The sequence below is a fragment of the Miniopterus schreibersii genome (assembly GCF_964146895.1).
Source record: "Miniopterus schreibersii genome assembly, chromosome: 5".
Taxonomy (NCBI): Eukaryota; Metazoa; Chordata; class Mammalia; order Chiroptera; family Miniopteridae; genus Miniopterus; species Miniopterus schreibersii.
This window is the reverse complement of record NC_138106.1, coordinates 88,797,536-88,822,073: the sequence shown is the minus strand read 5'-3', so window position 1 is coordinate 88,822,073 and position 24,538 is coordinate 88,797,536. Positions and strand designations below refer to the sequence as shown.

Sequence of the window (24,538 nt, the reverse complement as noted above, 5' to 3'; positions counted from 1 at the left end):
CAACTTTTCATGTATTGGTAGTGTTTTAGATGTAATTTTAGAGATCACTTCAGGCTTGTTATTTAACTTTATTACACATAGTGCTTGTCTCAGTGATCTTACAGTGTTTTGGTTTGGCTTGGAGAGTGGTATTAAGCTAGATAGCTGCTCCATGTTAGTGAGTGGACAGCAGAGTTTGCTGACAGTGTGCAGTGCAGTTTTGTTGTATAGGTTAAATCAGGTATATTGAGGCTCTGTCACTTGCTAGATCATGTGCTTCATTTTGAGGAAGAAAACATTAAATTATACCCTACCCACTTTTGGGAAGCATGCTGTCTAGTGAAAGAAGAGAGTTAACATAATAGTACAAGGCAGAGCTATCAGAAGTACCTAAAAGTTTAGCGAAAGAAGTGATAGCTGGTTGAATGGTAGGTGGGCAGGGGAACCTTCAAGAGCGTAGAGGAATTAGATTGATTGAGTCCTTTTGAACAATGAGCAGAGTTTTGAAGGATAGAAATAAGGGGTATAAAAAAGATGGGTGAGGTGAAGAAAAATAAATGGTTGTGAAGTGGATTGATAAGTGGTCTTGTTTTAGCATAGGGTGCTTGCATATGACATAAAAGGAACTGAGATGGAAAGATACGTTTTTAGCTAAATTGTGGAGGACTTTGAATGCTACAGAATAAAATTAGCCATGGAAAATTTGAGGCAGGAAAGTCCTTTAGGAAAGCCATTGTGCAGGCACAGTTTAGGAAGGATTTGGAAGTGAGGAGGACCATTTTGGAGATTACTGCAGTGCTGATACTGAGGATTACTTAAAAAACCTCACCTCATATCCTTTCTGGGAAGCTTTTCCTAACATTTTCCTCACTCCCATTAAGATTTGCCTGTGCTCTTGTGGTGTAGCTGCATTTTTACGTGTCTTTCTTATGAGCTCCTTATGATGGGAACTGTGTCTTATTTTACTTTATATCTCCAGTGCCAGGCACAGTACCAGTAAATGGTTAAATAAAGGGAAGATCTGAACCACAATGGTGTCTTTAGAAAGGGAAAAGGGTCCGTGTAGAAGAGCTATGTTAGAGGCAGGATGAACAGAACTTGATTCTGTTGATTACAGGGGATAGGAAGGAGTCCAGGATGACCCTGTTGTAATGCTGCTGCTGGCTAACACTTACCGACTGTGTGCCAAACACTGTTATAAGTGCTTCACCTGTGTGTATCCTGCACAACATCCCCGAGGCAGGTGCTATTCAGCCTCACACATACATGGAGGAACTAGGCCCAAGTTTACAAATCTGGTAAGTCTGAGTCCAGAGTTTGTGCCCTTAACATTTTACTTATGAAAGATTGAGAGTTACCACCCAAGGTCCAGAGGACACGCTAGTTAGTGAGGCATTTTAGACCTATTGGATTTGAGTAGCTCGCAGACATTCGCTGACAATGTCCAGGAGCAGTTTGAGAATAGGCTGGAACCTATGAGAGGACCAAGGTTGAAGATCAGGAATTGGGAGTCATCTCAGTACAATAAAGGTGCTGATTTTCTTCCTGCGGGAGAGATTGTTAAACTTGGGGAGATGGAAGTTGATGTGAGGATGGAGGGCAAAGACATCTGGGAGAGGGAAGTGGAATGGAGAGCTGACGGCAGAAGGGCAGTGCTGGAGGGATGTCACTGTGGGTAGCTTGCTAATTTGAAAACTCAGGTGTGGAGGCCTTTCACTTAAAGTAACGTAGGAGCAGCCAGGAACGAACAAGTTTTTATTCTCAGCCACCAAGATACAGGGCCATATGGCACGAGTGTGGTTGGCTTCACCTTTATCTTAACCTCCTCAGCAGCAGTCAGAACGATCCGTTTTCCTTTGAGATTTTCTTGCTGTCCTTCCCCACATCTGTACTATCACTTTCTTTACTCTGAGAGAAATATTTTTTTGCTGCTTTAGTTCCTCAAACCTCCCTTACTCTACCCTTTCATTTCTTGCTTTTGGGTCTTTTCATTTGGATGAGGAATTGTTCTGTAGACTTCAGAAGATCTTTAAGCATTAATTTGTTGTTTTTAAGTTTAAAAGAAAATAAAAACTTAAGCCCAGCTCCAGGTTAAGAGGGAGAGGCTCAGCTTCTGAAGTAGCATTAATTATATTTATTGTTTATAGAAATTGGCTATTCTTTTAAAATCTTATTAACTACTGTTTGAATTTAACTTCTCTATCAGTGGAAAATATATGGTTTGGACTAAATATGACCAGTGTCATCTTTGGGAAATCGAAATCAACTGATGCCTCTTCTTAAGCCATGCATGCTGTTATTTTTAAATCCTAGAAATGATTTGGATGTGGTGGCATAGAAGACAGGCTAGCACATTAGCTACTCTTGTGTTCTTCTAGGTAAACTTTAGGGTTATTTTTGGCAGTTTCCTTTGTCTCCTTGCAAAGATTTCCCTTTGGGATTTTGAGCTGTTGAATGAAATTGTATTCGATAAGTAAATAAATTTGGGTATAGTGGACATTTTCTTAATGAGTTTTCTCATGCAGGAATTCGATGAGTCTTTTCAAAAGGTGACTTAAATAACTGAATCCTTCTGTAAAGTTTGTTTTCTTCACACAGGTTGTATACATTTTCTTTATTTAGTTCCTGGGTGCTTTATATTTTTTGTTCCTGTTATGATTAGGATATTATTTTTGTTACCGCTATTTTGGGAGGCAGTTGATTTTTTTACCCCCCAGACCATTCAGTCTTTTGACTGAACTTTTTTTATTTTCTAAGAGAAATTATTTATTCTCTTGGATTTTCTGCAAATGGGCACATTTCAAATTGTATTTCACAGAGTTAATTTAAATATCAAACAATTTCTTCTTTCATACTATCTTGCTGTTTAAGAAAGGTTAGCTGGGAGAAGAAAGTGAATGAGGAGGATCACAGTAAAAGTTGGGGACAGAAAAATGATGCATAGAATGGAGGTGGGAGGTGTCTAGGTGTGTGGTTGTTTTGGGCTGATTTTGACTAGGAACCAGTAAAGTGGAGTTCAGAGGCATAAACTGATGCAGTATAAAATGCAACCCACTGTTCTTAGCCTTACGTTTAGGCAAGATAAGTAAAGTAATACTGTGTGGATCCATATGAATCTTATTTAAATAGCCTTGCAGCTTGGCTTTTTTGTCCTTAGATGCTTAGGGAAAAACCAATAAAATGTTGCATGCTGTATGTAATCTGAAATTGGAACTGTAGATCAAGTAAGAGGAAAAAAGATGAAATTTTGAGAGTTGACTTTGTTGGCAAGTGCCGTGACTTGAAGACTGAACTCTTACTTGTGGAATAGTCGGCATCGGTGGCATGCCAAAGTAGAAGCAGCCCCTTAAAACAAGTTGCAGGGCGCTGGCTGGGTACTCAGTTGGTTAGAGCATTGTCCTCATTAGCCAAGGTTGTGGGTTTGATCCCTGGTCAGGGCACATACAAGAAACCACTAATGAATGCATAAATGAGTGGAATAGCAAAGCGATGTTTCTCTCCCTCTCCCTCCCCCCTCAAGTCAATCAACGAATAAAGGAAGAATTTTAAAAAGTTGCCAGTGGAGGCCTGTGGTGGATTTGATAATGAGTTTGTTTTTCTTGAATTTTTTCTGCAGTAGAATTTGTACCTTTTGCTAGAGAGCTAGAGTTTACATGTGGATTTCTTGCTATTAGTTAGAATCTGCTTATATGACTTTGAGTGGTTGGAGAAAGGAGGAGAGGTTTCTTTGCTGTGTATTAAGTTGCTGCTAGTCAGTGTTAACAGCAGTGAACAGTATATCTTATGACCATCATTTGTGTCATATTTTGGAAAATATGCATTCTGAATTTTAAAGAATGGACTTGCACATTTATTTTGGATCACACCTTTTTTGTAAGTCAGAGATTGCCCTTTGGTTTTATTAGCTGAGAAGAAATTGCTACAAGTTTCGAAAAATTAAGTCTGAGAAAACTGAGTATGAGAAACACTTATTTTGTTGGTAGAGTGAGACATTTTCCGATCATTTAATATTCACTTTTATTTTTCATACTTGCAGACAAGATCGTCAGATGTTCATTCATCTGGATCTTCAGATGCACATGTGAGTATAAAAGGCAATCTTTTCTTTAAAATTTAATTTCTCTTTGTTTATATCCCTACCCTTTGGTTTTACTTGATAAGTCAATACAATTATAATGTAGATGCCTATTTTTTTTGACCTTTTTTGTTAGGTGCCCTTCTTTTCTTGTTTTGTTTGCATAAGTTGGCCTTCAGCCATGTTAGAAATCTAGTATGTGCCTTTCCTTTTTCTATCGTGCTTATAAAATTCTGTACATACAGAAAGGTGTGGACTTACACATTGACTATGGTGTTGCATTATACACAGTCATTATTTTCTCATTGCACAGTGTATCTTTTGGAAATCCCTGCAAGTCAACGGGCATAGCTCTAATCTAGTCTTTCTAATGGCATCATAATGTTCCACAAGGGGAGGTACAGTTATTTATTAAGGTATTTCTCTGTTGATGGGCATATACTTTTTGTTTAAAGGGTTTTGGTGTTTTGTATAGTACTTCAATGAGCATTCTTTACATATGTTATTACAGCAGTACTCAAAGTACGGTCTTCAGACCCCTGAGAGTCAATGAGAATCTTTCAGGGGGTCTGTGAGTTCAAAACTATTTTATAATAACAAACACTAAGACATTATTGACCTTTTTCACTGTGTTGACATTTACACTTACAGAGAAAAAGCAATTGATGGGTAAAATGCTGGCACCTGAGCACGAATCAAGGCAGTGTTGCCAAAATGTATTAGTAGTCATTGTATTCTTTCCCACAGGCACAGTAAAAATATGCTAGTCTCTTAAGAATGTTCTTCATGAAGTAGTAAAATTACTAATATTAGATCTTGTCCTTTTGTATGAGTCTTTCATGTTGTATGAGATGAAATGGCAGCAGTGCAGATTACCAAAGTGTGATGTTTGTCTTGAAAAAAGTACTTGTGGGACTGTTTAAATTGAGAAATGAGCCTGGCTTCTTTTTTCATGGGATACCATTTTTGTTTGAAGGAGCAACTGACAGGCAGCGTATGGTTAATGAGATTTGGGCACTTGGCAGATATTGTCTTGAAAATGAAGGAATTGAACCTGTTACTTCCAAGTGAACAGCTACTTGTTACTGATACAAAATTGGAGCTTTCATTGAAAACTTTCCCCATAGCTAAGGACCTTTCTGATGAAATTGGTGGTGATGTTAAGGACTGAGAGGTTTGATAGTGTAGAATAAAATTTATCATTATTTGGACATTTGGGTTATTTCTCATTTTCAGTACTACATATGTGATTTTTAAAAACTTGTTTTACTTTTCCTGAAGATGGATGCATCCGGACCCTCAGATAGTGATATGCCTAGTCGGACACGACCTAAGAGCCCAAGAAAACATAATTATAGGAATGAAAATGCCCGTGAGAGCCTTTGTGATTCTCCTCACCAGGCTATCTCAAGAGTAAGTAAATATAATAAAGTAGAGTTAATGGTTTTAATCTGTACTTTAATTTGGTGGTTGGATATCTTGGTTTTGTACTTGTTGTTGTTTCATCTTGCACTGTTTGAAAATAGCATTCTTTGTTGTATTTGGATTAACAATAAACTTAAGTTTATCTAAGGGAATGATTTTTAGCTCATAAGTGAGGTATACTTTATTTAAAAATTTAAAATTTTACTTAAAAAACCATAGAGTGTTTTGAATGTAAAATCAGTCCTTAATTTCCTTAACCATACCCCTCTTGGGCTTAGATCTTAGGATGTAAATAAAATTTGAACCCAAACCTATTGTTTTGTAAAATTATGTCTTTCATTGGATTTACATGTGATTTTACAATTTGTTTCAACTTTTTAAGTTGAAACCAAAGATGCTGACTGAATGATGGCAAAACATTTTTCTTCCCATCTCAGAGAAAAAATTATTTTTAATCTGTTCCTGAAACCCACTATTGACTTTTGGGTTTTAAAACTGCTTTGTATTTTCAAAAGGAATTTAATAACTTTAAAATAGTTTACAGCAATATTACTCTTTCATTCTGCATATTGCAAGGGCAAGCTTTTTAGGGATTGATCAAGTTTAATTTTTCAATTGGTTAACTTCTCATTTTAGCAGGTGCTAGGGAAACCTTACAGATTTCAATTGCAGATTAATATTTTAGGTTGTATTTAATAAACATTTCTTTTAAGTTATGAATCAAAATCTAACATTTAAATGATTAAGAACAACTAAAGGTCTACAGTTTATTCAAACCATATTTCAGAAGGAAATACTGTTTGCTCATATTTAAAATTAATCAATGAATGTTTACTTGTGCAGAAATATAAAATACTGTACATGATATATTCCCAGCAAAGAAAATGTAATTATTACTTTTATGAACATCAGTATTGTTGATGAAGGATGAGGTGATTTCAAGTGCTTATCAATAGATGAACGTGTAAAAAAGTGGTACATACATACGATGGAATATTACTCAGCCATAAAAAATGAATGAAATCTTACCATTTGTGACAGCATGACTGAACCTAGTGGATATTAGGCTAAGTTAAATAAGTCAGAGAAAGACACATACCACATGATTTCACTTATATGTGGAAGCTAAAGAACAGATTAAATGAACCAGCAAAATTGAAATAGACTCATAGACACAGAGAACAGACTGATGGTTGCCAGATGGGAGAGGGCGGAGGAACTGGGTGAAAAAGGTGAAGGGTTAAGAAGTACAGATTGGTAATTACAGAGCAGTCACAGGGATATAAAGACAGCACAGGGAACATAGTCAATAGTGTAATAACTGTGGGTGGGGCCAGGTGGGTACTGGAAATATTGGAGGAGACCACTTTGTAAAGTATATGATTGTCTAACCACTGTGCTGTACACTTGAAACTAATACAAAATAATATTGAATGTAAAATGTAATTTTAAAAAAAGGAGAAAATAGGAAAACATTGAAAAAAAAGAGTGAGGTGACTTACTGCATTATACAGGGACGTGATGTGGTTGTAGTGCCCGAGCTGGAGGTTGTAGGTGGTAGATTTAGGCTGCTGACCCAGGGAGGTATATGCCTCCCCTGTGTTCAGAATGGCTGTTTTCTGTGCTGCTGCTTTCGCTCAGAAACGTCTGAGCTTTTCCTCAAGTGCTTTTATTATTGCTGCCAACAAGCAATTGAATGAGTTGAAGCCTTTTTTACATTCTGTTTTAAATGGCTCTGTATGTTACTGACCTTCAGCTAGCAGATGAAGATATTCTTTAATGAATACTTATATCAGATTTCAGCTGTAAGGCAGGCAGGCACCTCATGCTTAGAGCACCTTCAGCTCTTCTTTACAATGAATTATCATCTTTTTTTAAAGTTGTCTATTCTGAAGATTTGGTTACCGCTTTAGGTGTATCAGTTGAGTTATAGATAGCATTAAGACCATATGTAAAGATATGCTTTTTATTTCTTTTCATAGCCTCTTCTAGAAAACAAACTTAAAGCATTCAGTATTGGAAAAATGAGTACAGCTAAGAGAACTTTAAGTAAGAAGGAGCAAGAAGAATTGAAGAAAAAGGTAACATTTAAAATGTAGTTTGAGTAATCCTTGGAAATGTATCTAAAGGGGGCACTAAGTGTATAGCAGTAGAGAGATGTTTTTTCAGCTGTTTTTGACTTCCACGGTATTCGGTATTCGCAGCTGCCACCTCCAAGTCGAGTCTATGACACAAGGTATATTCAGAGGAGTCCAGCTTCTATCCCTGTCTCCTCCACTGTTTTTTCCTACTGTGTAACAGTTTTGATTATTTTCTGGTCTATTTTTTATAAGCAGGTGTGTACATGTATATTGCACCCCACTCCTCTCTCTCAAGTGCGCAGTAGCATGTTATATACAGTACACCTTTCTCCACCTTGCTTTTTTCACTTAACATCATGCCTCAGATTACTACAAGTATATTGAGATATTTCTTGTTTTTTTTTAAGTATCGGTGTAGTTAGGCAATAGTTTATTCAACTAAAATCCTATTTGAGGGCATTTGTGTGTTGGCCTTTTGCCATTTCAAATAATGCTGTTAGGGATAGCATTGTACACACGGTTTTATTGCTAGTGTCTCATTGGGACATACTCCTATGAGTGAGATTACTGGGTTGATGGTAAATGCATAAATGTAGCTCTGCTAAATATTGTCAAATTGCTCTCTGAAAGGATAGGGCCAATTTGCTTTCCTGTCAGCAGTTTCCCCATAGCCTGTCAACAAAGGATGTTATCAAAGAAGTTTTGCCAATCTGCTGGGTGGTTGCATTTCTCTTATCAATAAGGTTGAGCGGCTTTTCTTGGGTTTGTTTCTGTGAACTCTCTGCTCATAACTAAACTAATCTTTCTATTAGTAGGTTATCTATATTTTTAGAAACTTTGTATACTAAGTATTTTAGCACTTTGTCTATGATACAAGGTGTAATGTTTTGTCCCCGTTTGTTGGTTGTCTTTTTATTTTGCTTCTGGTGTTTTTTTTCATTTAGAAAGTACTTATTATTATATAATCAGATTTATTTGTCCTTCCCTGAGGGTTTCTGTTTTTTCAGTCAGGTTTTTCCTATTCCCAGTTTATAAAGGAATTTCCTTATTTTTTTCCTAATACTTACATGGTTTTATTTCTTTTAAAAATTAAATCTGATTCGTTTGCAATTTCTACTTGTGTATAATGTGAATAATTGGTTCATTTTTATCTTTTCTCAAATAGCTATCAGGGTACCTCTACCACCATTGATTGAAAAGTCTATTCTTCACTGATTTGAGATGCCACTTTATTGAATACTAAATTTCTGTATGCTGTTGGATTTATTTCTGTATTTTCTACTCTTTTCCATTGGCCCTTCTAGTCATACATTTTGAGGACATTTAGCATAGTTATAATGGAAATTGTCAAGGTTCTGAGCTTTTCTTTAATGCCAACTGTCTGGAAATAATGCTTCAATTTCTAATATTTATGTCTTTGGTGGTTTTAAAGGAAATCTTGGTATTTGTATTCACTGAGTTAAATCATCATGCCTTGTAAACAATACAAACATTAATAGAATACTATATTTTATATAGTCAATTGTCATACAGTTTGACCCTTGAATTGTTGCTAAACAAATTTACTTAGTGGTCCTTCTCTGGTTCTGCCAATTAGCAGTAGAAGAGCACAGCCTCTGTTAGTTTCAGCGCTAATTAATACCTAGTGTCTATTAGGGTTGGGTATTCCCTGTCGGGACTGCTTCCTCTTCCCCAGCGAGGGAGGGGCCCGTTTGCATTACTCCTTGGTGGGTTAGCCCTGTGTGCAGTGGTGACTCCGGTACTGAGTGATGCTACTGTGTTCATGCGTGTCTAGGAGGATGAGAAGGCTGCTGCTGAGATTTATGAGGAATTCCTTGCTGCTTTTGAAGGAAGTGATGGTAATAAGGTGAAGACGTTTGTGCGCGGAGGTGTTGTTAATGCAGCTAAAGGTAAGCGTGAATATTACAGCACTTGAGTAAACCCAGAAGCTTTGGTTGAATGACCAAGATAATTATGAAAGAAGTTTGGTTGCTTTGAATTCAAGGTTTCCTTCCTATCAGCACCCTCTAGTGGTGATATTAATTAGAAAATAAGTGGCCAAATGTGGATTAGTGAGAAATTGGAGCCAGATAAGTTTTGTTTTTTTTTCTGTTTGTTTTTTAGATAGGTTTTTATTGATTTCGAAGAGAGGAAGGGAGAGGGAGATAGAAACATCAATGATGAGAATCATTGATCGGCTGCTTCCTGCACATTCCCTACTGGGGATCGAGCCCCAACCCTGGCATGTGCCCTGACCAGGAATCAAACCCCGATCACCTGGATGCTCAACCTTTGAACCACACCTGCCTGGTAGAGCCTGATAAGTTTTAAAAATACTACCTTTCAAGTTTTAAGACAGCAGAACACTGCAAAAATTTTAATATATTTCATAGTTTTACTATAAAATTGCTAAATTAGTATTTTTGAGAGTAGAGTAGTAATATATGACTTTAACTTCATATTTGGTCAGTAGTGATATATCTTAGTACTAAAAGCATTTTATTTTTATTTTAAAATAAAAATACGTAAAATTCAAATAATGTGAAATTATTATTGAAACTTAGTATTTTAAATTTCAGAAGAACATGAGACAGATGAAAAAAGAGGCAAAATCTATAAGCCATCTTCAAGATTTGCAGATCAAAAAAACCCTCCAAGTCAGTCATCTAATGAAAGACCACCATCTCTTCTTGTGATAGAAACCAAAAAACCTGTAAGTTATACTTAAATAAGTGACCACTTATGTTGACATGACACTGCCAATGGTACTTTCAGTACTTCCACTGTAAGCAGGACTTTGGTTTCTTTTTAATTTTTTGGGGAGGAGATGTTGAGTTTTGAACCTTAATCTTCCTAGATGAGAGAGAATAAATTAGAGTAGGACGTGTAGATAATAGTTTGTGATCTTTGAGCACTGAGCATTTGCTATTACTATATTCAGCATATTGCAAATGAAAAGCTGACAGTATTTTAGGTGTAAGTGTAAAATAATGGGATTGTATTTTTAAATGATTCTGAGCTGAGGTATTTAAATTATATTCCTTGGAAGACTAAATGTCCTCCCACAGTATGTCTGGTACCTCTAGTACATTTTTGGGATTTATTTGTAATTATTATCAGAACTAGTGACACTTTCTTTTAAGTATCCTCAATGTTAGAAAAGTTTTTATTTTCTGAGGGTGAGTTTTTTATGTGGGAAGGTAGGTAGATGTCATTTAGAATCAGGTTTGTTGAAGGAATACAACTACAATGAAAAATGAGGCTGGTATTTCTTGTGTGACTTTTTTTAAAATATATTTTTACTGATTTTAGAGAGAGTGAGGTAGAGGGAGAGAGAGATAGAAACATCAGTGATGAGAGAGAGTCATTGATCAGCTGCCTCCTGCATGCCCCCCTGCAGGGGATCTAGCCCACAACCTGGGCATATGCCCTGACTGGGAATCGAACCATGATCTCCTGGATCATAAGTCGATGCTCAACTGCTGAGCCATGCCAGCCAGGCATCTTGTGTGACTTTTAAAATAGCTCTGAAAGCAATTTTAAAAAATGACAGCTTTATTAAGATATAATTCACATGCCATAAAATTCATCCTTATAAAATACAATTAAGTTATTTTATTTTTTAGTATCTTTGTAGTTGTGCAGCAATCACTGACCTCTAATTTCAGAACATTTTTATTATTCCAGAAAGGAATCTTATACCTATTTTTAGTGATCGCCAACTCCTGTCAACCACTAATCTACTTTCTGTCTTTGGATTTGTCAGTTCTGGATATTTTCTGCAGATGGAATCATACAACACCCTGCCTTTTGTGTCTGGCTTCTTAGCATAATGAGTTCATCTCTGTTGTGGCATATATCAGTACTTGATTCCTTTTTATGATTGGATAATATTCCATATTATGGATATATCACATATTGTTTATCCATTTATCACTTGATGGACATTTGGGTTGTTTTCATTTTTGGCTATTAGACTAATGCTGCTATAAGGCATTCACATATAGGCTTTTGTGTGGACATACGTTTTCAGTTCTTTTATATATACCTCAGAGTGGATTTGCTGGGTCATATGGTAGCTGTTTGTTTAACTTTTTGAGAAACTGTCAAATTATTTTTCCAAAGTAGCTGTCCCTGTTAAGTCCTATCAGCAATGTATGAAGGTTCCGATTACTCCATAACTTCATGCACACTTGTTACAGTTGTCTGTTTTCATTATGTCACCTTGGGTGTGAAGTTGAACCTGACTGTGGTTTGATTTACACTTTCCTAGTGATGCAGAACATTCTTTTTTTTAATCTTCACCCGAGGATATTTTTTTCCATTCATTTCAGAGAGAGTTGGGGGGAGGCAGAGGGAGAGAGGGAGAGAGGGAGAAACATCGATGTGAGAGACACGTCAGTTGGTTGCCTCCTGCACGCGCCCCGACAAAGGCCTGGAATCGAGCCTGCCACCGACGTACCTGCCCTTGGCCAGAATCAAACCCAGGACCCTTCGGTCCACTGGCCGATGCTCTAACCACTGAGCAAAACTGTCCAGGGCTGAACATTTTTTATGTTTACCATCCATTCGTAGTCTTCTGTGGAAATGTCATTATGGATTCTTGGCCCATGTTTTAATGTGCTTACTCATCTTTTGTTATTGGGTTGTAAGAACATTTTACACCTTCTGGAGTCAGGTTTCTTATCAGCTATGTGATTTGCAAATGTTTTCTCCCATTCTGTGGGTTATCTGTGCACATTCTTGATGGTGTCCTTTGAAGCATTCAAGTTTGATTTTGACGAAGTTTGGTTTATCAATTTCTTTTGTCACTTGTGCTTTTGATGTGTCTAAGAAATTGTTGCCTAATTAAAGGTTATGAAGATTCACTCCTGTATTTTTCTCTAGGAATTTTATAGTTTTAGCTCCTGTGGTTAGATCTGTGAAACCAGTTAGTGAATTTTTTTTTTTATACAGGGGTGGGCAAAAGTAGGTTTACAGTTATGAGTACGTGAAACAGTTTATTCTTGCAGTATTATTTAGGAATTATTGTATTATTTACATTCTTACAGCTGCAGACCTACTTTTGCTCACCACCGAGTGGTATGAAGTGGAGTTCCAACTTGGTTCTTTTTTGCATGTGGCTATTCAGCTGTCTTAGTACCATTTGTTAAAAAGACTGTCTTCACCTTTGAATTATTTTGGTACTTTTAAAAGGTTATTCCAAAAGCAGTTTTGAAAATAATTTTGTAAAAGACATGCCAGAGATGTTAACCAATTGTTTCAGTAATTCATATCCTCCCAAGGTTATTGTTTTGAAGAATGCGTATTTTTAGTAGTTCATGGCAGTTACTTTATGTTCATTAATTTTTCCCCCTGTTGCCCTGGCTGGGTAGCTCAGTTGGTTAGAGCATTGTCCCAATACCCCAAGGTTGTGGGTTCGATCCCAAGTCAGGGCACACACAAGAATCAACCAATGAACGCATAAATAAGTGGAACCACAAATTGATATCTCTGTCTCTCTCAAATCAATAAATTAAAAAAAAGAATTTATTAAAAAATTTTTTTTGCCCCTTTCTGTGTGTGACCAAACAAAATAATAGGATTCACGTGTTTTGTTTGACATTTTACTGAATTCAATTCAATCTAAATATCAAAGAAATATGTGGGCATGTAAACTTAAAAATTAATATTGAACAGTGCTTCTAGGAACTCTGTAGATAATTAAATATGACCTCACTCTGTGCATATCTTTTCAACCTACTTCATCAGAAACTGCTGATAGTAACAATACACTTTAGGCAGTCCATGTCTCTAGAGCTGTTGCCTTTCCTCTCCACACACAGATGCAGACAATTTCAGTGAGTTTATATTTTCATTCAGTTAGTATTTAGAAGCAAAACTCTTCAGGTGCTTTTATGATTTTTTTCTTTAAAGTCAGGCAGTTTGTAAAATTAGATTTATAGATGTTTATAATAGAGATTCTGACTAAAAGACAGCACTTGGCTTTTATGGCATATTTTTTCAAAACTTTAATGACTAAATAGTTCCCATTAAAATGAAACATTTCCTGCTTTTCATTGTGAACCAAGGATATTAAATATATAATTATTTTAAGACGTTATTTAACGCCATTCACCTTTATCATTTAAACAGGATGATCGTTTTGCCTTCTCTAGCCTATAAGAATCCAGGGGTAAAATACAATTAATGTTTCTATATTCTAGTAATTTTCTTGTCATAGCTGTTACTTATATTTGGTGACATGATATGTTGATTAATAAGATACAAAAAATCTTATAAATAAATTTTTTAGAGTAATGGTTGTTTTGAAACTCAAAAAAAATTTTTTTTGCCTCATTTCCTCCAACTCAGGCCGAAGTATCACAGGCTTTGGGGGGATAATGTTAGTGGCTCCTTTACTTGAAAACTGCTGGTTGTCATTTAGTTTAGTTTTTTTAATTTTAATTATTTTTTTTAAATTAAATTTTTCTATCACCATGTATCCCCTGTAGTCCCTCTTCCACCTCCCTCCTTCCACAATCATCACACTGTTTACTTTTATTTATTTATTCATTTATTTTTGTTAACCCTCACCCAAGGATATTTTTCCCATTGATTTTTAGAGAGAGTGGAAGGGAGGGAGGGGGGAGAGCGAAAAACAGCGATGTGAGAGAGACAGACAGGGCCCAGGATCAAACTTACAGCCCAGGTACGTGCCCTTCATTTGGAATCGAACCCGTGACCCTTTGGTGCACAGGCTTACACACTAACCAGTGAACAACACCTGCCAAGGCTAATTGTTTTTAAAATTGTTAAATACTTAGTTTGAGAGAACAGAAAGGGAAACTGAGAACAGAAGCATTCATACTAATTTAAACAATTAGAACATAATTGGCACTAAAAGTTGTTTAAAATGATTATTGAACCATTAGTTTTGTTTAACCTTCTTTTGTTTGAAGTATAACTTGCCATATCCTTCATAGCCACTGAAGAAAGGGGAGAAAGAAAAGAAAAAAAGCAATTTGGAACTCTTCAAAGAAGAATTGAAACAGTAAGTTTACTAGTATGGAGATTGGCTATCAGTAGTAATACTAAGCTGATACCTACAAATGGCAGGTATGCAGAAGAATGGGGCATACCAGTTAGTTACTTACTACTAATGGGCTTACTGTGAGGTTTTTAAAGATATTACAGTGATGTTTTGTGGGGTCTATTTGAAAATGTGTTAGCATTTCATCCAGCATCTAGGTTGCTTGCATTATGAGGATGCAATTAAATTGATTAAGGGCCGGAGTCCTGTTTGCAGTGGAAACAATATAGTTACTGAAATGTGGGGGTGAGGAATAGTTGAACCTGGCCAAGAAAGAACAAATCCTTCATTTTAATGTTGAATTTCTCCTTCACCTTAAAAGTAGGCTTTTGTAGTTCAATGATTGTGTGATATATCAGAAATTTTCTCATAACTGTTAACAACTGAGGAACTCTAATCTTATTTGAAGATGATACCTGGATAAGTTCTTTTTTTATTAAATGTGAACAAACAAATTTTGGCTCATTATTAGTGATTGTAAATATTTTCAACAGAATTCAAGAAGAGCGTGATGAAAGACATAAAACAAAAGGCAGGTTAAGTCGATTTGAGCCACCACAGTCAGATTCTGATGGTCAACGGCGTTCCAGTAAGTGACGTTTATTTTAATGTTTACATCTGTGATTACCTATTCTAAAAACTAAGAATTGTTTTCTTCTTTTTAAAGTGGATGCGCCTTCAAGAAGAAATAGATCATCTGGTGGTAATACAGTTTTTTGCTTTTTTAATTAATAGAAATTCTCTAGACTTTGCATTTTTCAGGTTATAATTTTTTTCTCTTTTTTTAGTCCTCGATGATTATGCACCTGGGTCACATGATGTGGGAGATCCAAGCACTACTAATTTATACCTTGGAAACATTAATCCACAGGTAATAATTAGAAAAGTAAGAGGAATGTTTGTTTGTTTGTTTTTATACTTTTTTGAACGAAACTGCTTTGTCAGTTAAAATAAAGTCAAGAATCTGAAGTAAGCAGATTTGATGGAATTAGAGTCTTTAAAGTTACTGTGCTGGTATGGATTCAGTTGTCTTGCATACTTCTTTAAGGGCTTGTCTTCTCTTTCTGTAACTGCACCATATGTACTCTGAATTCAAACTGTTTTACTAGGTTCTGATTTTATTTATTATATGAGGATATGGCTAGTGGTGGACGATATCCTTCTGGTGCATAGTATTTGTATTTTTTGTCTTTTATATTTTAATTCTCCACATCAGTGTTAATTATGTTATGGGAAATGTAATATTTGTTGTACATAGTATACCCTTTTTTTTTTTTTAATCTATTGATTTCAGAGAGAGGAAGGGAGAGGGAGAGAGAGATAGAAACATCAATGATGAGAGAGTCATTGATCGGCTGCCTCCTGCACCCTGCAAACCCCCCCCCTCCCTGACTGGGGATCAAGCCCACAACCGTGGGTCCATTCCCAACTGCTTAGCCATGCTCAGCAGGGCTAGTAGTGTACTCTTTTTAAAAATTACATGTATGTTGGGCCTCATTGCATATTTACTGTTTTCTCTGGTTTTGATTACACTGATAGCTGGGTGCTGGAAAAAGAAAAGGTGATTAGATCCTTTTTTCTCTTTCATTGCCAGCAAATAAAAAAAAAAATCCTTACCTTAAATGTTGTAACTACTACTGCCTGAAAAAACATTGCTGAATACCTATACACACTTATTTAGATGCAGGATCTCCAAAGGAGGAAGAGGGAGGTAGAGATGTACCTTTGATTTCTCCAGCCACCCAGCCTCTTCCCCCTGGCTATTTGTTCACATAAAATAGTGTGTGTCTGGTATGAAAAGATTTGTCAATGCCCTGTGAGGGCAGGATTTTATTTGTATAGAGGCCCTAGTACTTGAATGGAAAAGTGTGGAATTAATATGTCTCTTTTCATTTTGCAAAAGCTACTTTGTGTTCCATTGCATAGAATTCTTTTATTTTTTTGCAAACAAAAAACTCTTATGCCTTATAATAGATGAATGAAGAAATGCTATGCCAAGAATTTGGAAGATTTGGACCATTAGCCAGTGTGAAAATTATGTGGCCTAGAACTGATGAAGAAAGAGCCAGAGAGAGAAATTGTGGTTTTGTGGCCTTTATGAATAGAAGAGATGCTGAAAGAGCTTTAAAAAATTTAAATGGTAAGAAAACTTTTATTGTCTGTTAATAGAATTCAGACTTTTGTTTTGGTTCTGGAAAGTATTTATAAAGACATTGGAGAAGAAAAGTGAATGAGGCATGGAAAGGTTAAAAGTTAATTTAAGTCCAAGGTATCTTTTCTTTCTTTTTTTTTTTGCGAGTTATTACCAAGGTAACCTTTCTTTCCTTTCTTGTAGGAAAGATGATTATGTCTTTTGAAATGAAGTTAGGTTGGGGTAAAGCTGTGCCTATTCCTCCACATCCAATATACATTCCGCCTTCTATGATGGAACATACGCTTCCCCCACCTCCATCAGGACTGCCTTTTAATGCGCAGCCTAGAGAGCGGTTAAAAAACCCCAATGCTCCCATGTTACCGCCACCTAAAAACAAGGAGGATTTTGAGAAGGTAATTTAAAAAATGTACCTAGGGCCACATATATTTGTAAATACTGAATCTGTGGTAGTATTTCTTTTCAACAATTTTATAGAAAATGTGTAATTCTGTTTGGCAACTCTTAAGTAGATGTGTGTTCCCTGCCTTAGCCCATGGAAACCCTGTTTGAAATACTAGGTTCTGTTTTTATTGTGGCTACCATTCCTTTTTGACCACTTATTAAGTCCTGCTCACCCCAGCCCCCCATTTGTCCACTCTTGTATTCTGGTTTGCTTAAGTACAGTATCTAAATTTACTTTGTTCTGAGAAAGTGATGCTTTGTATTTAGTTGAGTGACTTTTCAGTAGAAGGACCTCCTAAATAGTTTAACTGTTTGGATGGCAGCTAGCTAACTTAGTTCTCAAAATCTGAGGTATTAGAATATTTAAGAGCCTATATGGTTTTTAAAAAACATTAACTACTCTAGTAAAAGCAAAGGGTGAGTATTTTCTTTTTATTAAACATAAAACCAACTTATTTCAAGTTATAAGAATTTGTTGGTTTCATTATGAGTTAATTACACTTAAAATGGCAGGGCTGGTTTTAAAGGCTTGGGAACAAAGTAGCAAACTGTATTATGGTCAGAAGCAAACAGTTAATTATTTCACAAATTAAAATCTTTATCTGATAATTCTCAGTGTAGTACCTATTTCAGTGCATTGATGTGCATTCTGGCAGGAATGTTCTGATTCTTTGCATTTGGTGAACATTTATTGTTCACTGGACACATCCATTTGCTTTTATGTAATTGCTTAGTGTATAATTACTTCAAAAGCAGTGATTGCCTGCAAAACTTGTGATTAGATGTGTAGTATTTTCATTGCATATGTATATTTTTGCTTGTTACTTGTTAACAATACTCACATATTCTATGTTTATTATCTGATGTGACTTCATATACAGACTCTGTCGCAAGCCATAGTCAAAGTGGTTATCCCAACAGAAAGGTACATGTTTTTCTTTATTATTACTGATCTAAATATAGACAATATCCCCTTCTGAATTAAAAAAAAAAAAATGGTGTTGAGGAAAAGGTGATATCTTGACTGAGCAATGGTTTCTTCCCAGTACTTTTTTGGGGATGTGTGAAATTTAACTAACTTTAGTATACCGTGCAATTTTATGTTATTATCTGTTTTGTTTTTGTTACCATTGTAGGGAATTTTATAGCTTTAGTAGTTAGAATGTGTTTAATAGATTTAATCTGGTGTTGTTAGTCTAATCATATTAGATTATTGTTATGGGAAAATAAGGGTTTTAAATGTATCTTCAATCTTAGATAATATAGTTTGGCCCAATCTGTTATTTTTTTCTTTGTTTCTGAATTGTCTGTGTTTAATATGCAATGTTAGTTTGAGTTTCCTTATTGAAGGCATAGCTTTGTTTTTTTCTGATTGAATTTAAGAAGGAATTCCTATTATTTTAATGAACACTAAACATATTAGAGACTTTTAAAATGATAACAAAGTTGTTTGGAATTCTTTTATTTTCCTTTCTTTTTTCTTTTCAACATAATGTTGAAGCAGAAGAATTCATGCGTAGGTATGCTCTTGCTCAGTCAAGCTAAGCCTTTTCCCAAACACAGGAACACAACACTGGTTGAATAATAAATGAACACAAAAGAATACCAAATTCTCTTTGACATTGGCCTTGGTGAGCAACACCAGCTGAACTGTCTGCGGCAGCGGGGGACCAGGAAAACATCATGGGATGGATTGGGAAAGTATACAGTTTTTGACCAGACATTGGTACGATCGACTCCAATAAATGTGGTGGTTTTATTATAACTGAGAAACATTTTTTTTTTTGGTTGTTGTTGCCCAAAATAAGATAATTATTTAAAAATAAATAGGACACTTAAAATATATCGCCTTTTTGTACTACACTGTTTCATTCTGATAGAAAAGTCACCCTTTTTAAAATAAGAGACACATAACTTTAAGGAAAAAGAGTGTAATTACAGTAATTAATGTTGAATTCAAGTTAGCAACAATTAATTGTCAGATTCTGATTTTAAATAATATATGCAACATTTTAAAACTTCTTTTAAACTTTAAATTTTCTAAAAATAGATTTTATCAGTTACAAGCCTGTTTAAAACTATAGTGGGTTTTTTCTTCCACTCATAAATCATTCACAGAAAAGTATTTTGTAGCATTCAAAAGCATATATCAAGTAGTAGCTGTACATGTTGCTCAGCTTCTTTCTAAACAAAATTTTGAGTACATTTTGCTAAAAAGTCTTGACTCACCATTAGAATGAATCCTATGTTCTAAACTTGCTAAACCATTTTTAATCTATCTTTAATACCTAAGTCAAGTTACTTTTGACTTAATTCATACAAGTTTCTGAATATATAGCATTTATCCACCTAGAAAGTGACTTTATATATTATGATACATAAAATTTCGCTTCACTTTAACATACCAGTGGGAGTTTTGGAAGTGAATCATAACTTTACACAATGTTCCTTTCTTTAAAATGTCACTAACTGTGGATCTGAGAATACATTCATTCTCATTTGGATATCAAAATCTACAAATTTGCAGAGCATCTAATACTTCTGTAAAGAAAAATATTTAGATTTAAAATTAAATAATGCTTTTTGGCTCAATAGTTTTAAGTATGTAGTTTCCCCTTTGTAAAGATTTAAACCTTCATATAATTTTTTGACCTCTTTTAGGATCTTTTAGGATCCTAAAGTTTGGGAGGTCAAAAAATTCATTTTTCCCCCCACTATGTAGAGATTTTAGTGTCCACTTAAGTAGGTTTGTTTGAAAACAGAAAGTAATTGTAATCAACATGAACTAAATTATTTTACTATTCATGTACTCTGAATTCTAGAGCCAAAAAAAATTCTGTCTTATTCTGTAACTATATATTTATTTATATTTTAGCAGTTATTTAATTTCTTGATTTGAACTGGGAATGCTAAAGGTATAATTTAGTGTGTGCCTTGTACCAAGAGCCAATATCCTTTTGCTTTTCCCAATTATTATTTGCCAACTCTATGCTGGGGGACTGGTGAAATGAGAAATCAAGAGCAGCTTATAGTAAGTTGAGTCATTTTGCCTGGCATCATAACTGATGTCTAAAATTCTGTTTGGAGTCTAATAAGGTTAAGGTATCATTATTTTAGGACCCAGCTTCAGATTTTAAAAATAAAGACTTTTTATGAGCCCCTCCCAGAAAATGAATGTGTTAAAAAGTTACATGTTTATTTTTGTCTTAAATACTGGAAAGTAATTGTTATGAAAAATGTGAAGGGCATCCCACCCATGTCCCTTATTTTGGAATATTTTGGAAAGAGGACTCCATTTACTTAAGGCTTTGGCAATATAATTGCTTCATTGATTCATAACACACAGGCAGAATTATACATGTCATGAGTTCTGTGAATTAGGTTTGAAGTGTGGTCCAAAGGGATGTTGCCTCATTAAAGGTCAGATTCAATAAAAACTCCATCTGCTATATGTGTACCAGAAAAGCACAGGAGTTGGGTGGATTTTTTTATTAAATCAGGCCTTAAAATTTGTTAAATAGTTTTACATTTTTACAAATGATAGTCATGTGTATAACATTCCAATATCACCACAAAAGTGCTTGGTTTAGGAATATTTTCTTTTAAAATTCAGATATTGTGTAAGTTTTTAGATGGCTGTGATAACATGTAAGCTCGAAGTTACTGATATATATTTGCAGCTTTTTAATTAGTTGTGATTCATAATTTAATGTTCCGCATTTGGAAAATGAAATTAAGTGGCATTTAGAAATTTAAATCTTTATTGCTATGAAGCTGTGTTGTGATTTTCCACCCTCCCTTTTACCTTTCCTTCCCCTCCCACTCCCCTGTCCCCCTGTCCTACTCCCTCTTAATGCACGAGGCATTAACATATGCTCCAGGTTACTTTTTTGGTATAAGATTCTGTATTAGTCAGCAGAATAATTTTTTTTCTGCACAATATAGTAGCTTAGGTCAAGTGTAGCTTTATATAGTGGTAGGTCTGAATCCATTTTCTTTAACTGTGTTGTTGTTGTAGGAATTTGCTCGCCCTGATACATCGAATGATAGAGTTTGTTGTACGTGAAGGGCCAATGTTTGAAGCTATGATTATGAACAGAGAAATCAACAATCCCATGTTCAGGTGTGTATTTTTTTGACTGTGATAAAATACATATATAACATAAAACTTACTGTTTTTACATGTACGGTTCAGTGGTATTAAGTATGTTCACATAGTTGTGTAACTGTCACCACTATTCATTTCCAAAACTCTCATCTTCCATAACTGAAACTTGTACCACTTAACTTCCCATTCCCTTCGTCCCCCCAGCCCCCTGGCAGCCACCATTCTACTCTCTTTGAATTTGGTCACTCTAGGTACCTCCTGTAAGTGGAATCATACAGTATTTGTACTTTTGTGACTGGTTTATTTCACTTAGCATAATGTCTTTAAGGGTTGCCCATGTCGTAGCACTGGTCAAAATTTCATTACTTTAAAGTCTGAAATATATTCCATTGCATGTATGTACCACATTTCATTTATCATCAGGTATGAATTTTAAAAATACTTTCCGCTTCATTTTTGAAACTAAAGATATTTCCAAGAATAAAGTTCTAAAAGTACCAGGTTACTTTTGCAATGGAATGAAAAGGCAGTTCTAGTAATTGAGCTAGAATGTACTTCTGTCAGTTTGCCATCTGATTTTTGATTTGATCAGATAGCGTTGTTTTTAGCATTCTCTAGGAGGAAAATATATTTCAGTATGCTTTTCAACCAAAGAGTCTTTCATAAGTGAGATATAGTAGAACAAATGAGGTTTATAGGAAATTGCTTATCTTCTGAATAGATACATTTAAGACATTCATTTAACACTCTTAAGTAGTTTAGAGACCATTGTTTAAAGTTATATCTTGGGAGAAATCTCTTCATTGTCAGACACAGTATCTGGCACATTTTATTGAATACAGTAAAATTGTAAGACTCAGCAAGATGCAAACATACGTTTGGGGTGTTAATGTCAGGCATGAAGGCCGTCGGGCTGGGGTGAGGAAGGGGATAGATGGCACAAGACATGAGTAAGGATTTCTCTTCAGGGATCTTTGCTTTTGGTTTTATTTTGAACTAAGTAGGCAAATAATGTTTCTCATTTGTTTACATTTGCTCGAATACAGTTCTTTGTTAAAGAATGTGATGTTTAACTTGTTTTGTTTCAGGTTCTTATTTGAAAACCAGACACCAGCTCATGTTTACTATAGGTGGAAGCTTTATTCTATTCTACAGGCAAGTAGAATCAATTACTTGGTTAATTTTGACTGAGGTATTGGAGTTTTCTAACAACATTCTGGTTGTTTATTAGGGAGATTCTCCAACTAAGTGGCGGACGGAAGATTTTCGTATGTTCAAAAATGGATCTTTTTGGAGGCCACCACCATTAAATCCATACCTGCATGGGATGTCAGAAGAGCAAGAAACAGAAGCTTTTGTAGAGGAACCTAGTAAAAAGGGAGCACTTAAGGAAGAGTAAGATTTTCCCCTTCTGTTACACATTCAGAAAAGTCTCTTTAATGGTTGCTTTAATTAATGGTTATACTAAGATGTTAACCTTAAAATATACTTTTTACATGTGTTTAAACATCTTAGCAAGTATAAATGTCTATCCTGTTGACTTCGATCTTGCCCTATGGATAAGATTTGTGATGATTTTTTTTGGATTTTTTAAAAAATATATATCTTTATTGATTTCAGAGAGAGGAAAGGAGAGGGAGAGAGAGATAGAAACATCAATGATGAGAAAGTCATCGATGGAGCCCGCAACCCGGGCATGTGCCCTGACCGGGAATCGAACCCCAATCGCCTGGATCCTAGGTCGACGCTCAACTGCTGAGCCACGCCCGGCGGGGCCGTGATGATTTTTTTAAGCAGTGATTTTCTAGTAGTGGAACACTTCAAATTCTTACAGGAATTATCTCAAGAGTCTTAGAATTCTTGCCTCTCTGAATACATTGTAAAGGCAAAGTTACTGTATGGCTTGGGAAGGTCAGATGGCTGACTGGTGAAACTTCTCTCCAGAGCTTGCATTGTGTGGCCGCCATGGACGCATGTGTTATTACTAGTGCTCCATCAGCTCTGGTCCAGTGAAGTGAGCCTGATTTCAGAAGCAGAAACAGCTTTTCACAGGTGGCTGCTGGCGATGTTGGAGGAACAGGTCCTGGTGCTCAGAGGTGAAAGCCATCTGGGCAACTGGCAGCCATCGTGGCCAAGCAGGTGCTGCTGGGCCAAAGGCAGTGGTTGTGTACTGTGAGGGCATCAACATTTCTGACAGTTTCTACAGAAACAAGTTGAAATAACTGGCCTTCCTCCACAAGCAGGTGAACACCCCCCCATGGTCCTCATCACTTCCTAGCCCCAGCTGCACCTCCTGGTGAACTGTGGGAGGCTTGCTGCTGTACAAGACCAAGCGAGGCCAGGCCACCTTGGACCGCCTCCAGCTGTTTGATGGGATCCCACCGTCCTGTGTGAATGGTGGTTCCCACTGCTCTCAAGGCTGTGTGTCTGAAGCCTTCGTGGAAAGAAGTTTGCCTTCCTAGGGTATCAGGCTCATTAGGCTTCCTTGGAAGTACCAGGCAGTCACAGGCACTCTGGAGGAGAAGAGGAAGGAGAAACCAAGAGCTGTTACACGAAGGAAAAGCAGCTCATGAGGCTGCGGAAGCAGGTGGAAAAGAACATGGAGAAGATGATTGACACACACACAGAGGTCCATCCTTAGGACTCCTGGACTTCCAATCTGAGGCAGTAAAATGGACTTAATTCCTAATGCTGGGCCTGGCCTGCCCTTCCTCCATCGCACCCTAGGATATAGGGAACCCCCAGAGCTGTTGTCTGGGGCCACAGGCACTGTGGATCTTAGAAGACTGGGAACAGAGGAGGGCCTTAGTAACTGCTGTTTAAGAAATGCCTTTTAGAAAATTTAAATGGCTCTAAGAGTTAGGCAGGCATAATTTCTATGACCTACTCATTCATGAGAGTTTTAGGAAATCAGCAGTTAGAACAGCCAGTTCAGTTTCAGTATTTACAAGTAAGCTAGAAAACACAAGTTTAACTGTCCCACATGGTCAGATACTGCACTCTGCGGCATGGATGTGTGATGCTGGGGGAGGGTGAGCCTGGTGTAAGGTGTCATAGGTGCTTGGCTTGGGTTGGACAGCCTTGGAGGCACAGGCATTGCCCTTGCGCCCTCCCTGTACCTTGTGGTCAGAAACAAATTTTTAAAGAAAATAAAATATTTAACTATTAAATGTTCAGAGGAAGTTCTCTATACCTCATGGAA

At 36.1% G+C, this 24,538-nt stretch overlaps 1 protein-coding gene across 5 annotated transcripts in view; it reads left to right on the top strand.

Annotated features, from left to right (window-relative positions):
- U2SURP (U2 snRNP associated SURP domain containing) overlaps positions 1-24,538 on the top strand; it is a 52,393-nt gene that overhangs the window by 4,503 nt on the left and 23,352 nt on the right. For 3 of the 5 annotated variants that reach the window (XR_013998830.1, XM_081137857.1, XM_081137854.1), the window contains exons 2-16: positions 4,016-4,060; positions 5,336-5,467; positions 7,462-7,560; positions 9,356-9,470; positions 10,140-10,273; positions 14,526-14,593; positions 15,127-15,221; positions 15,300-15,335; positions 15,421-15,503; positions 16,607-16,772; positions 16,968-17,179; positions 18,110-18,153; positions 21,247-21,351; positions 22,425-22,491; positions 22,568-22,731. Coding sequence is in view for 4 of the 5 variants with exons in the window: in XM_081137857.1 (XP_080993983.1) it covers positions 4,016-4,060; positions 5,336-5,467; positions 7,462-7,560; positions 9,356-9,470; positions 10,140-10,273; positions 14,526-14,593; positions 15,127-15,221; positions 15,300-15,335; positions 15,421-15,503; positions 16,607-16,772; positions 16,968-17,179; positions 18,110-18,153; positions 21,247-21,351; positions 22,425-22,491; positions 22,568-22,731 (1,565 nt within the window). In the remaining variant the exon portion in view is untranslated. Of the gene's footprint in view, positions 1-4,015; positions 4,061-5,335; positions 5,468-7,461; positions 7,561-9,355; positions 9,471-10,139; positions 10,274-14,525; positions 14,594-15,126; positions 15,222-15,299; positions 15,336-15,420; positions 15,504-16,606; positions 16,773-16,967; positions 17,180-18,109; positions 18,154-21,246; positions 21,352-22,424; positions 22,496-22,567; positions 22,732-24,538 lie in introns of all 5 variants that reach the window. The other 2 variants (XM_081137856.1, XM_081137855.1) reach the window with 2 other exon arrangements.